We start from the raw sequence: 13,540 nt of genomic DNA on the forward strand, positions 1-13,540 counted from the left end.
AAATTTGGTGAGCTGGTTGAAAATGCTAGACCCTGACCACCAACATGCTGATCAGGGAGACCGGGATGAGACCAGGAAACGGAATCATTCACCAGCATCAGAGCTACTCTGGTAGGTGCTTCTTGGACCACACTTAATCAACTCTGCCCTAAATGCTTTTATAAATTTAATGCCTCTCCAGGTAGCTGCGTACTATACACATATCTCCTGATAATTAATACATCACAGGAGATTCTCCCTACTTCTCACTAAAGGTTCAATGAATAAAGAGAATCTCCGAGTTTTAGAAGCTTCCAGGCACAGCAGAAAAGCAATTACTGGCTCTTAGGTCCAGTGTAAACACTCTTTCCTGGAGGGAAAGTAGGACCCACTCAGTTGCCCTGCACGAGCTATTCAAGGCAGATGATGGGAACCCAGTGGGGACCTACAGGGAAAGGCTAAGGACAAATTTGAATGCCAATGCCAGAATGCCACCTCACAAATGTCACTTCCATCATGGAGAAAGATGACTCAAATCTCTCTGCCTGGGTTTAAGGTGGATTAGAAGGTTTCAGGGTACTTATCTCATTTGGGAATTGGTTGATCTTATCAACCAAGGAAGAATTCCAAAAGGAATCCTACTCTTTCCCTCTAGCTTTCACTCAGTAGATAATACCACTTTGGTGTGTGTGGTTAGTCGCTCAGTTATGTCTGACTCTTTGAGACCCCAAGGACTGTAGCCCAAGAGGCTCCTCTGTCCATGGGGATCTCCAGGCAAGAATACTGGACTGGGTTGCCATGCTATCCTCCAGGGGATCTTCTCAACTCAGAGATTGAACTCAGGTCTCTTGCATTGCAGGCAGATTCTTTACTGTCTGAGCCACCAAGGAAGCCCAGTACCTTTCTAGACACTATCAAATTCCCTCTCAGATTAAATCAAAGAAAAAGAAATGACCAAGGTAGAGTCAATTCTTACAGGATACTTTTCAAACTGCAACCAAAATTTACTAATTGAATCTAATTAGTGGCAGGCAAATCTCACCATAGAAGTTTCAAAGTTGAACTACATTTACCTAAGTGCAGTTTTTCTTCTTGAAGGCAAAAGAAGAAGGGAGTGACAGGATGAGATGGTTAGATAGCATTATCAACTCAATGGACATGAATTTGAGCAAACTCCAGGAGATCGCAAAGGACAGAGAAGCCTGGCGTGCTGCAGTCTATGAGGTCGCAAAGAGTTGGACATGACTTTGTGACTGAACAAGTTTTTCTTATCCAGTAAATGGCATGATTATAATATGGTATAACATTTGAGTCCCAAGACCACACTAAAAACAGCCCTATCACTTCAGATGCAATCCAAGCCCACTACCAGAATCAGTGTTTCCCAAACTTTTCCAATTTCACTCATGTTACCACCTTCACTATTTTTTTTTTTGGTCGTAGTTTTTGAACTATCTATTTTGTTTCCTTTGTTGTTATTTAGTCACTAAGTCATGTCCGACTCTTGTGATAAAACAATGTTCCAGAAGGATTTAGGTGATGATGGCAATTGTTGTTTGGTTGCTCAACCCCATAGATTGTAGCCTGCCAGGCCCTTTCTGTCCATGAGATTCCCCAGGCAAGAATACTGGAGTGGGTTGCCATTTCCTTTTCCAGGGGATCTTCCTGACTCGGGCATAGAACCTGCTTCTCCTGCACTGGCATCCGGTTCTTTACCACTGAGCCACCAGATAAGCCCATGCCTTTTAAAAAAAATCAGCTCTCTCTTAACAACTATAATTATTTTCAAAGGCAAAAACCATAAATCAAAACTTCCAGGGCCACTTCCCCTCTATATAAAGTATCTATAGAAGTAAATAATTAAATAATGCAATTCAATTTGAGCTTTGATATCATTTCCTGAACAAGACCCTGGGGCTGACAGCTATTCTCTCTTTGTTATAAAGATCTTCCGCTTCATGAAATTAGAAGGTTGCAAAAAGGAATGAAGAAAGAATAGTTCTTCACTGTATGAGAGAAATACTGTGCCTGAGAACCAAAAATAATTTTCTCCTTCCCACACTTAAAAAGACATTGATTGAAGTCAAATCTGGGTGACCCAGATTTAATAATTTGGAAATAATAATCTGTAATTAGTATCAATCAATGATAAACATTTCATTCACTCTTTCAACAATTATTATTGAGTGCTTAATGTAAGCTAGGTTTTTTTCTAAAGGCTGCTATACAAACCCTGTTGGTGCCTAGCAGAGGGAGACAGGCCACAAATAAACACTACATAACTTAAACTGTATATAAATATATATATATGTAAACACCCAGATATACATACACACATCTATACATGACAGATAGTGCCAAAGATGATCTCAATGATAAGCGACATTTGAGAAGAGATCCCAGGTAAGTGGGGGAGGACACCAGGCACATACCTAGATAAAAAGCTCATCAAGCAAAAGAAACAGTAAGTGGAAAGGTCCAGAGGCTGTTCAATGCTTGGTTTAAGAATGATCAAGCAGGCCAGGGTCACTCAGCAGAGTGAGCCAGAGAGAAAGTGGTGGGAGATGAGGACAAGGAGTAACGACGGGGAGGGGCTTTGGAGGTCACATTAAGGTTTTTGGACTTCATTCTGAAAGATGAAGGAATTCTTTGGAAAAGGTGACAGGATCTGGCTTTATTTTTAAAGATCACCTTGGCTACTGCATTAAGAACAATCTGCAGTAGGGGTAAAGGCAGATGCCAGGAGGCCTGACACCATTATTAATCCAGGCAAGATGTTGTGGCAGCTTGGAGCAGGAGCATTATCTTTGGGATGGTGTAAATGGCCAGATTTTTTATATACTATGAAGATAGGGCTGAAGGGATTTGTTGGTGGAATATTTGTGCCATGTGAAAGAAAAAGAAAAGTCAAAATAACTCTACAGTTCTCAGCCTAAGCAACTGGGAAGATCCCCTGGAGGAGGGCATGGCAACCCACTCCAGTATTCTTGCCTGGAGAATCCCCATGGACAGAGGAGCCTGGCAGGCTACAGTCCATAAAGTCACAAAGAATTGGACAGGACTGAAGCAACTTAGCATGCACGCAACTGGGAGGAAGGTCTTGACAACGGCTGAAATGAAAAGACTGGAGAAGGAATGGGGATGGTGCTAGTAACCAAATAATCCATTACTAGTTAGGTTTGAGAGGCCAACCGGAGATGCTGAGAAGGCTTTTGAAGACACCAGTTTGAACCACAGGGCAGAACTTTGGAGTTGGTCATTTTCAGGGCACAGATGGTACTTCTAAACCGTGAGACTGGATGAAATCACTAGAAAGCAGACACACAGATGAGGTCTGAGCATGTGGCACTTCAAGGTTTCAGGGTCAGGATGTGAAAAGAACCAGCAATAGGATAGGTTCAATGCTTGCTTTAAAAATGTTTGAGGAACATTTCGGTTTTCTCCCCTCCTCTATGATATAAACATTCCCATAAGCTTTGCTAAATAAATCATTTTTCTTAGAAGATGTGCTCTTCCTTCATTAAGCTAGGTGAAACTCAGCATTCCCTTTCTCGAAATATAAGCTATCATTGGACTTCCCTGGTGGTCTAATGGTTAAGAATCTGCCCATCGAGCAGGGGACACAGGTTCAATACCCGGTCTGGAAGGATCCTGCATGTCACGGGGCAACTAAGCCTGTGTGCCAGAGCTACTGAGTCCAAGCTCTAGAGCCCTCAAGCCACAAAAAGAGAAGCCACCTCAGTGAGAAGCCCCAGGGCCACAACCAGAGAGTAGCCCCCACTAGTCCCAATTAGAGAAAGAGCACACACCCAGCAACAAAGACCTAAGGAAGACAAAAATAAAATTTTTTTAAATATATTTTTAAAAAAGCTTTCACGGACATGAAACTCAGAATTCTCAAGAACTATAAAGAATTTGAGATTTTACCTGCAAGCTGGCAAGTTAGCCTGCCCTGGTTTCATGGATGATGGCAGAAGACATGAAACTCCTGGGTCAGAGCGAAAGACTTTTTGACTCAGGGCAGGCAACATGAGCTGCATATTTGCTATGCATTCCTCAGGACCATGCCACATTGCTCAGAGGCAAGAGAAGCAGGTCACCAGGATGCTCCACGTGCAGTGGGTTTGTGTCTCACCAAGGAACCTGACTACTAAAGCCTTTCACTGTGTGGATCACAACAAATTGTGGAAAATTCTTAAAGAGATGGGAATACCAGACCACCTTATCTGCCTCCTGAGAAACCTGTATGCAGGTCAAGAAGCAACAGCTAGAACTGGATATGAAACAACAAACTGGTTCCAAATAGGGAAAGGAGTACATCAAGGCTGTATATTGTCACCCTGCTTATTTAAATTATATGCAGAGTACATCATGAGAAACACTGGACTGGACAAAACACCAGCTGGAATCAAGATTGCCCCGAGAGAAATAACAACCTCAGATATGTAGATGAAACCACCCTTGTGGTGGTGAGAGGGACAGAAAGGAAAGAGGAACTAAAGAGCCTCTTGATGAAAGTGAAAGAGGAGAGTGAAAAAGTTGGCTTAAAACTCAACATTCAGAAAAGTAAGATCATGGCATCTCGTCCTATCACTTCATGGCAAATGGATGGGGAAACAATGGAAACAGTGACAGACTTTACTTTCAGTTCAGTTCAGTTGCTCAGTCGTGTCCGACTCTCTGTGACCCCATGAATTGCAGCATGCCAGGCCTCCCTGTCCATCACCAACTCCCGGAGTTCACTCAGACTCACGTCCATCGAGTCAGTGATGCCATCCAGCCATCTCATCCTCTGTCGTCCCCTTCTCCTCCTGCCCCCAATCCCTCCCAGCATCAGAGTCTTTTCCAATGAGTCAACTCTTCGCATGAGGTGCCCAAAGTACTGGAGTTTCAGCTTTAGCATCATTCCTTCCAAAGAAATCCCAGGGCTGATCTCCTTCAGAATGGATTGGTTGGATCTCCTTGCAGTCCGAGGGACTCTCAAGAGTTTTCTCCAACACCACAGTTCAAATGCATCAATTCTTCAGTACTCAGCCTTCTTCACAGTCCAACTCTCACATCCATACATGACTACTGGAAAAACCATAGCCTTGACTAGATGGACCTTAGTCGGCAAAGTAATCTCTGCCTTTGAATATGCTATCTAGGTTGGTCATAACTTTTCTTCCAAGGAGTAAGCGTCTTTTAATTTCATGGCTGCAGTCACCATCTGCAGTGATTTTGGAGCCCAAAAAAATAAAGTCTGACACTGTTTCCCATCTATTTCCCATGAAGGGATGGGACCAGATGCCATGATCTTCGTTTTCTGAAGGTTGAGCTTTAAGCCAACTTTTTCACTCTCCACTTTCACTTTCATCAAGAGGCTTTTTAGTTCCTCTTCACTTTCTGCCATAAGGGTGGTGTCATCTGCATACGTGAGGTTATTTGATATTTCTCCCGGCAATCTTGATTCTAGCTTGTGTTTCTTCCAGTCCAGCGTTTCTCATGATGTACTCTGCATAGAAGTTAAATAAGCAGGGTGACAATATACAGTCTTGACGTACTCCTTTTCCTATTTGGAACCAGTCTGTTGTTCCATGTCCAGTTCTAACTGTTGCTTCCTGACCTGCATACAGATTTCTCAAGAGGCAGGTCAGGTGGTCTGTATTCCCATCTCTTTCAAAATTTTCCACAGTGTATTGTGATCCACACAGTCAAAGGCTTTAGCATAGTCAATAAAGCAGAAATAGATGTTTTTCTGGAACTCTCTTGCTTTTTCCATGATCTAGTGGATGTTGGCGATTTGATCTCTTGTTCCTCTGCCTTTTCTAAAATCAGCTTGAACATCAGGAAGTTCACGGTTCATGTATTGCTGAAGTCTGGCTTGAAGAATTTTGAGCATTACTTTACTAGCATGTGAGATGAGTACAATTGTGCAGTAGTTTGAGCATTCTTTGGCATTGCCTTTATTTGGGATTGGAATGAAACTGACCTTTTCCAGTCCTGTGGCTGACTTTACTTTGGGGGGCTCCAAAATCACTGTGGATGGTGATTGCAGCCATGAAATTAAAAGACAGTTGCAACTTGGAAGAAAAGCTAGGACAAACCTAGGCAGCATATTAAAAAGCAGAGACATTATTTTGCTAACAAATGTCCGTCTAGTCAAAGCTATGGTTTTTCCAGTAGTCATGTATGGATGTGAGAGTTGGACTATAAAGAAGGCTGAGTGCTGAAGAACTGATGCTTTTGAACTGTGGTGCTGGAGAAGATTCTTGAAGAGTCCCTTGGACTTCAAAGAGATGCAAACAGTCCATCCTAAAGGAAATCAGTCCTGAATATTCATTGGAAGGTCTAATGCTGAAGCTCCAATACTTGGCCACTTGATTCAAAGAGTTGACTCATTGGAAATGATCCTGATGATGGGAAAGACTGAGGGCATGAGGAAAAGAGGGTGACAGAGGGTGAGATGGTTGGATGGCATCATTGACTTGATGGACATCAGCTTAAGCAAACTCTGGGAGATAGGGAAGGACGGGGAAGTCTGGTATGCTGCAGTCCATGGCGTCACAATGAGTCAGACACGACTGAGCAACTAAACAACAACAAAAGGACCCTAAAGCTTAGAAAACCCCAGTCTTTCATAATGAGCTGTGAGCAAATCAATCCAACCTTTGTTCCAGAGGCAGATATTATCTTTATTATACCAGACAGCAAACAAATCCATCCTCTAGTCCGGAGGGAAATGCTGTCTCTGTCTTCTGAGAATATTCACTATACAAACATCCTTGAAAGATAATGCAGAACAAAAAGTGCCCACACTAACGAGAGACCCATGGATAATCATCTCCCAACAAAAGTCAAAACTGCGAAGCAGCATATTTTGAAGAATTTCTGAGTCCTTATCCTATTTCACTTTGGAATTCAAAATCTTGAATATTTTTTTAAAAAATATAAATTATATTTATTTAACTAGGTAACACTTTAACATGGCACAAAATTCAAAAGATAAGCTATACAGGATTATTCTTTTATCAGCAAAAGATGACATCAAAGTGGTTTCTAATTTGTTGTGAGAAGGGAGTACGTTTGTATCAGACTCATTTTCTTCCATCCTGTTTATTCTGCCTTCTACTCAATTTCCAAATGAGTCAGAGTCTCTAAATAGATGTTAAAAGCTGGAGCTCAGCACTTAGGGAATATAAGAAACTGTCTCCATTTTACTAGAGCTTTATCAATGTCCACCTGAACCCCAAATAACCCACATGCAGTGGGTTATATCTAGTGGGTTAAGTGAAAGCTAAGGATCTAAACTGGCATAAGGGTCTAAACAGCAGTGATATCTCACCCAAGTGCTGCCTGACAGCAGCCTTTAGCACAGGTTCTCTTATCTGTTCCATCTGCCAGGCAGAGACGCCTCGCTCTGTAATCAATGACAGATAGCTTTATTTACACTCTTTTCAGAGATAATGTTGCTGTCTAGTAAGCATGTGAGGGTATATATCATAGTAAGCACTTGATAAATCTTGGTGGCTAGCTATGCCATTAGAAGCACTTACAAATATTCATGTTCCAAAGAAATACATGGCATGCTTGGGGCTGGTGCATGGGGATGACCCAGAGAGATGTTATGGGGAGGGAGGTGGGAGGGGGGTTCATGTTTGGGAACGCATGTAAGAATTAAAGATTTTAAAATTAAAAAAAATAATTAATTAAAAAAAAAAAGAAATACATGGCTACCGTTCACTCGTTTGTGCAGTCATCTTTCACCTTATTGAGCACCTAATGCATCAGGCATTGTCTTAGGTACCAGGTACACAGTGATAAACAAGACAGACAAAAATCCCTGCCCTCAAGGGGAGCTTACTCTCTCGTGGAGGAGGGAGACGCATGAATAAAATATGCTAAATAATAATATATGTTAAGGAAAAAAGATCCAGTAGAAAGAGATGTGATATCTAGAGAAGCTGACATCTTATACAGGATAGTCCAGGAAAGGCTTAATGAAAACAGAATATTTGGCTAGGCAGCCCTTCTCAATCCTCTGGTCCCTGGTCTTTTCTAAATGCTCTAGGACATTCTGATAGAAACATGGATCTAAGGCATTATCCTGAAAAAAATGCTCAAGGTAGACAACAATAACTATAATGAACAATATAATGTATCAATAAGATAAACCATATAATCATAATTAACTTAAATATATCAATTATTGAATACTAAATACATAATTATTAAAGATCAAATTTTTACTACTTAAATAATTTCTTATTCTCTTATAGAGTATGTGTTACAATCATGATATAGACAAGGTGGTACATTAAAAAATGGTCATATCACTGAAACAACATCTGAATGAACATATAGCATTAAAAAAAAACAACAACCTCCTTTAAGTTAGTGGAATGGTTGCTGCTAATAGGCAAGAGAGAAAAACAAAGCTGCTGAGTACTAGAGACAAAAAACAGCTCCATCAGAAGCCTGCAGCCATTTTTTATCTCTACCGAGTTATTACAAATTCTTTAAATAGCAGAAGCTTTGGGGATCTCCTTTTCTTTTAATTATAGAATCCACCCAGTAATTAAACCACTTTTCTCATCTCATTACCAGATGGGTACATTTTCCAAGGTTACAAATGGAAATCGGTTTCTACTTCCTTCAGATGCTGGCTTTGTTATTACTCAGTTCCTGTCCTTTCCCAGGGGAATTCCACACACAATCATATAGCTTTAGCCATTATCTGGACGCCGAACACTTTCAATCCTTCTTCCCAGCACAGACCAGTATCTCTTGAGTGCTAAGCCTACGAGACGTTGTATGGATCACGTATGCTCAGCCTCAATGTATTATCTAAACTGAACTCCTTCCCCATCCCCCATAATAGCCTATCTGAAGTGAAGTGAAGTTGCTCAGTCGTATCCGACTCTTTGCGACCCCATGGACTGTAGCCTACCAGGCTCTTCCCTCCATGGAATTCTCCAGGCAAGGGCACTGGAGTGGGTTGCTATTTCCTTCTCCAGGGGATCTTCCCAACCCAGGGATTGAACCCGGGTCTCCCGCATTCCAGGCAGACACTTTAACCTCTGAGCCACCAGGGAAGCCCAATAGCCTATCTAGTGCTCCTATATTTTCTTATTTGGTGGCAACCTTATGTTTACCCAGGCAGTCCAGCTGGAACTTTGGATCTTTCTTCATTCCTCATGTTCAATCAGTCATAAAATCCTAGCAGCTTTAACTGGGTTAAGGTTAAAAGTCTTCGGTTAAGGTAAGGTTAAGGTTAAGCTGGTTTAATGTCTCTTAAATCTGTCCCCAAGTCCCTACCACACTTGGTTCTATGTTCCTTACATTATTGCCACCTGGACTACCATTATATCCACCCCCTTTCTGGATTTATCTGCCTGCCTCCAGTCTACACCCTGTATTTCTCTCCATCACAGCATTTATTATTCAGTATCCTGTGTGAATGTGCTCAGTTGCTCAGTCGTGTTTGACTCTTTGAGACCCCATGGACTGTAACCCACCAGGCTCCTCTGTCCCTGGGATTTTCCAGGCAAGAATACCTGAGTGGGTTGCCATTTCCTACTCCAGAGGATCTTCCTGACCCAAGGACTGAACCCAGGTCTCCTGCATTGCAGGTAGATTCTTTACCATCTGAGCCAGTATGTATCTCTTCAAATACCCCACGTGTTCCTTGACACATGGAGTATGTATTCCATTAACATTTACAAATTGGATATATAACTCTTGGACCATTAGATTCCAAGATGCCAGACATCTTAGGAAGTAACAGACATTCACCAACAAAACTCCTGCTCACCAATCCTGATCTTGCTACAGCTAAACGTATGAAGTCCTGGACAGTTTACTGGTTTGTGCCGTGAACTCTAATTCCTCCACTGCAACCCTTTCCCACCTTCATACTTATCTAGCTCTCCTGTAAGATGTTCAGTGTCCTTTTCCTCCTCTTTCAAAATCCAAAAGAGTCCATCTCTTCTTTTTATTTCCACAGGCATTTGTATCTTAGGGCTTTCTTTCTAATTGTGGAAAGTCACCTCTGGTCCCATTCAAGGGCTTTGGGACCTGGTTACTTTAAAGTCGGAGTCCTCATCACAGTTGAAAAGAAACATAAAGGACAGATAAATAAAGGGGTCCTACCGTATAGCACAGGGAACTATACTCAATATCCTGTGATAAACTGGAATGGAAAAGAATATGACAAATAAGATATAACTGAATCATTTAGCTGTACAGCAGATATTAACATCACATTGTAAATCAACTATGTCATGTCTGAAAGGGATCCTTGAGAGTTCCTCGGACAGCAAGGAGATCAAACCAGTCAATTCTAGAAGAAATCAGTCCTGAATATTCATTGGAAGGACTGATGTGAAGCTGAAACTCCAATACTTTGGCCCCCTGATGCAAAGAACTGACTCATTGGAAAAGACACCGATGCTGGGAAAGATTGAAGGCAGGAGGAGAAGGGGGTGACAGAGGATGAGATGGCTGGATAGCATCACCAATTCAATGGACATGACTGTGAGCAGACTTTGGGATATGGTGAAGGACAGAGACCTGACCTGCTGCAGTCCATGGAGTCACAAAGAGTCATACACAACTTAGCAACTAAACAACGACAACATGCCATGTCATGTGTGTGTCTCAGTCACAAAGCCATGTCGAACTCTTTTGCAACCCCCTGGACTGTAGTCTGCCAGGCTCCCCTGTCCATGGAATTTTCCAGGCAATCAAATGTACTTCAATAGTATTTAATTTTTTTCCCAATTTTTTTTAAAGAACTATAAAGCACAAAACACAAAACTTCATTGCTCTTTCACAGTTAGTCTTCCCTCTCAGGATGAGGAATCTCAGTGAACACCCAAAGGCCTGTGTACCCCTGGTCTTGGGGCTGGGGAAGCTCAGTATTCCCCTTAACTTCAATCTATTCCTGAATTAGAGAAGGCGAACTACTTCAGGACTTGGGAGCACATTCAATTACCAACTGGTATGGAGTTAGGGAGATGGGGCTGCCTCCAAGACAAGCTTTGACCGTGACATGCCACATTGCCAGGAAGCCAGAGGTGCCTTACCTTTGCAGGTGAAACATTTGATGTGGAAATGCTTGGTCTGGACCCGAAGCACTTCCCCTTTGCACGGCTCTCCACATTTATGGCAGTGAATGACAGGCTTCTCTGATGGGTGGTGAGGGTCTTGAGGGTGGGCCACTGAAAGAAAAACAGGGAAAGATCCATGTGAGTAGAAAGCATTCCTATAAAAGGAGTCACTGTAGGTGGGCATAAATATGCCCATAATTTTAGTATCAAATGAGCCACATATTGATTCAATAAGCACCAATGGAGCCCCTGTCATCATGTCATAATCATGGGGATACACAAAGCAAAAAGAGAGTTGTGTAACAGTCCACTGTTGGGGAAAATACTGTGCTTATTTCTCTGGGAGCCAGCACTCTTCTTTCTTCTTCCCAAACATCTCGAGGACTATGTATTAAATTTTTGAGTCATTAAGTACATAATCTTGCTTGGCTCAATATGGTATGATATGTGCCTATCTTGATTTAGAAAATGCCTTTCAGCCAGGAGTTCACTGCAGACTGTAAGTTCCCTGAGAATGAGGACTAAAGTTCATATATTGTTTCTCCCCACTGGGACTCCTCTTCCCTTCCCCCAGCTCCTCAGAACATAGCAGAGCACTCGTGCACTAAAGGGGCTCAGCCAACATTTATTTCCTTCTTAGCAGGCGCTGGCTAGTTCCTCGTCTACCAGACAGTCATTCCTCATCTTCATTTGGCAGCTCATTGAACCTGTTGGAGGTCTATTATGAGCCTCCCATTGTGTGTGCTGGAGAAGGAAGTGGCAACCCACTCCAGTATTCTTGCCTGAAAAATCTCATGGACAGAGGAGCCTGGTGACCTAAAGTCCACGGGGTCACAAAGAGTTGAACATGACTAAAGCGATTTAGTACACATCATGTGCACGGTTCCCGGTACACGCACTGCAGGTAGTCATTAAAGAAAAAATCAATTAAAAACTACGTGGATGTTTCTGAACCTCAGACTCCTTTCCTGTAAAATAAGGGGGATTGGATCTGAGGCTCTTTCCAGGCTCTACAATCATATGATGGGGTTTACAGGGGTTATTCTTTCAGTTTGCAGAGTGTAGCCTTCAGAGAATGGAAGTTATTGTGACCGCCCCACCCCAGGATAGGATTACAGGCTCCCCTGACAAAGGACCAAGAGAGAAGACAGCAAGAGGCCACCTGTGACTTGATGCTACCCAAGGGTCTTCACTGAACTTGCAGTTTGTTCAGCCAGAGAATGCAGAGAGGCATTTTTTGCTATTAAATTCCTTTTCTGATTTGGGTCCTCAGAAGGAGGAATCATGCGATATATAAAAACGTATTGCATAAGTACTGACATGAGTGTGATAGGGGATAAGAACAGTGAGCCTAAAATTAATCAACCAGCACAAAGAACAAAGGTCATTTTTTTTTTCAAATAGTAAAACCGGGTTGGACGTGGTGAGAGAGGGGGGTGTGGGCAGGTATTGCTGAAATTGAACTTCGAAATCACCTCCCAGCAAGGAGCTCTCTGTAACACGCCAAGTATAATAGTTCATTGTTTTTCTCAGACCATTGTAACGTTCACATTTCGCCTGGAAAGAGCTTGAGCAAGACAGTCCAAATAGTCCATTACTAGCTAGCTTCGCAGGAACAAGGTTCTTCTTGTGAGAGAAGACTAGGAGCAGCTGTAGTTTCAGGTTCAACACCTGGTCTGAATTTTCTGCACTGGACCCTGAAGTGTTTGGCAAAGGTGGCAACATCATGATACTCCTGCATTTCCCTATCGGCCTGCTGGGATCTCTCTTGGAAACCTATATTCACAACAGAAGTCAGTACTGCCTGAAGGAATTAAGAAGGGACAGGCTTCCAAGATCTCTAAACAACCACTGACTTCTAAAGTGATGTGCAATAAGGCCAAAAATCGATTGATCTGGGCATTAAAAAAAAAGTTTCTCATAACACTGTCTGCTTTATGCAAGGTTTTCCATGTGTTTGTTTCAAATTCTTGCTTCCAGTACGAATGGAGGAAAATAATATTTATTTAGCATCTGTCTCTAAGTGCCAGGCTCCCCTGTTGGCAAGGTGCTTACACATAAGTCATTTTATTCCATCCTCACCACCCCTCTCTCAGTAAGGTGGGTAATACTGTTACCATTTGACAGACGAGGAAACCAAACCTCAGAGAAGCTGAGAAGCCTGCTCAAAGAACAGTAAGTGGAGGCTCAAATATCTACACCCAGGCCTTTCTGACTCCCAAGCTCATGTTCTTCCTGGGCCATTTGTCTAAATCAGAAATTATTATAAGCCCAGCAATGACTGCTGCAAGTTGGGCAATAATTTATTTAGGTGGGCTTAAGAGCTATTTCAAAGCCACAACTAGGACTTGGCTTGTAAAGTCTTATACATTGTGTGTGGTAAAATATTGCTAGCTGGGCATGGTACCCAGATGGTGATCCTCAGGATAGTGCTGCTGATCCCCTTTAACAGAATCCCCCAAGTCATGTAT

At 42.3% G+C, this 13,540-nt stretch overlaps 1 protein-coding gene across 20 annotated transcripts in view; it reads right to left on the minus strand.

Moving 5' to 3' along the window:
• Positions 1–13,540, minus strand: part of ABLIM1 (actin binding LIM protein 1) — a 336,400-nt gene that overhangs the window by 149,715 nt on the left and 173,145 nt on the right. For all 20 annotated transcript variants that reach the window (XM_012102971.4, XM_042239061.2, XM_060404730.1 and 17 more), the window contains exon 2: positions 11,046–11,180. In XM_012102971.4, coding sequence (XP_011958361.2) covers positions 11,046–11,180 — 135 coding nt within the window. The remainder of the gene's footprint in view (positions 1–11,045; positions 11,181–13,540) is intronic.

This window comes from Ovis aries, chromosome 22 (genome assembly GCF_016772045.2).
Source record: "Ovis aries strain OAR_USU_Benz2616 breed Rambouillet chromosome 22, ARS-UI_Ramb_v3.0, whole genome shotgun sequence".
NCBI lineage: Eukaryota > Metazoa > Chordata > Mammalia > Artiodactyla > Bovidae > Ovis > Ovis aries.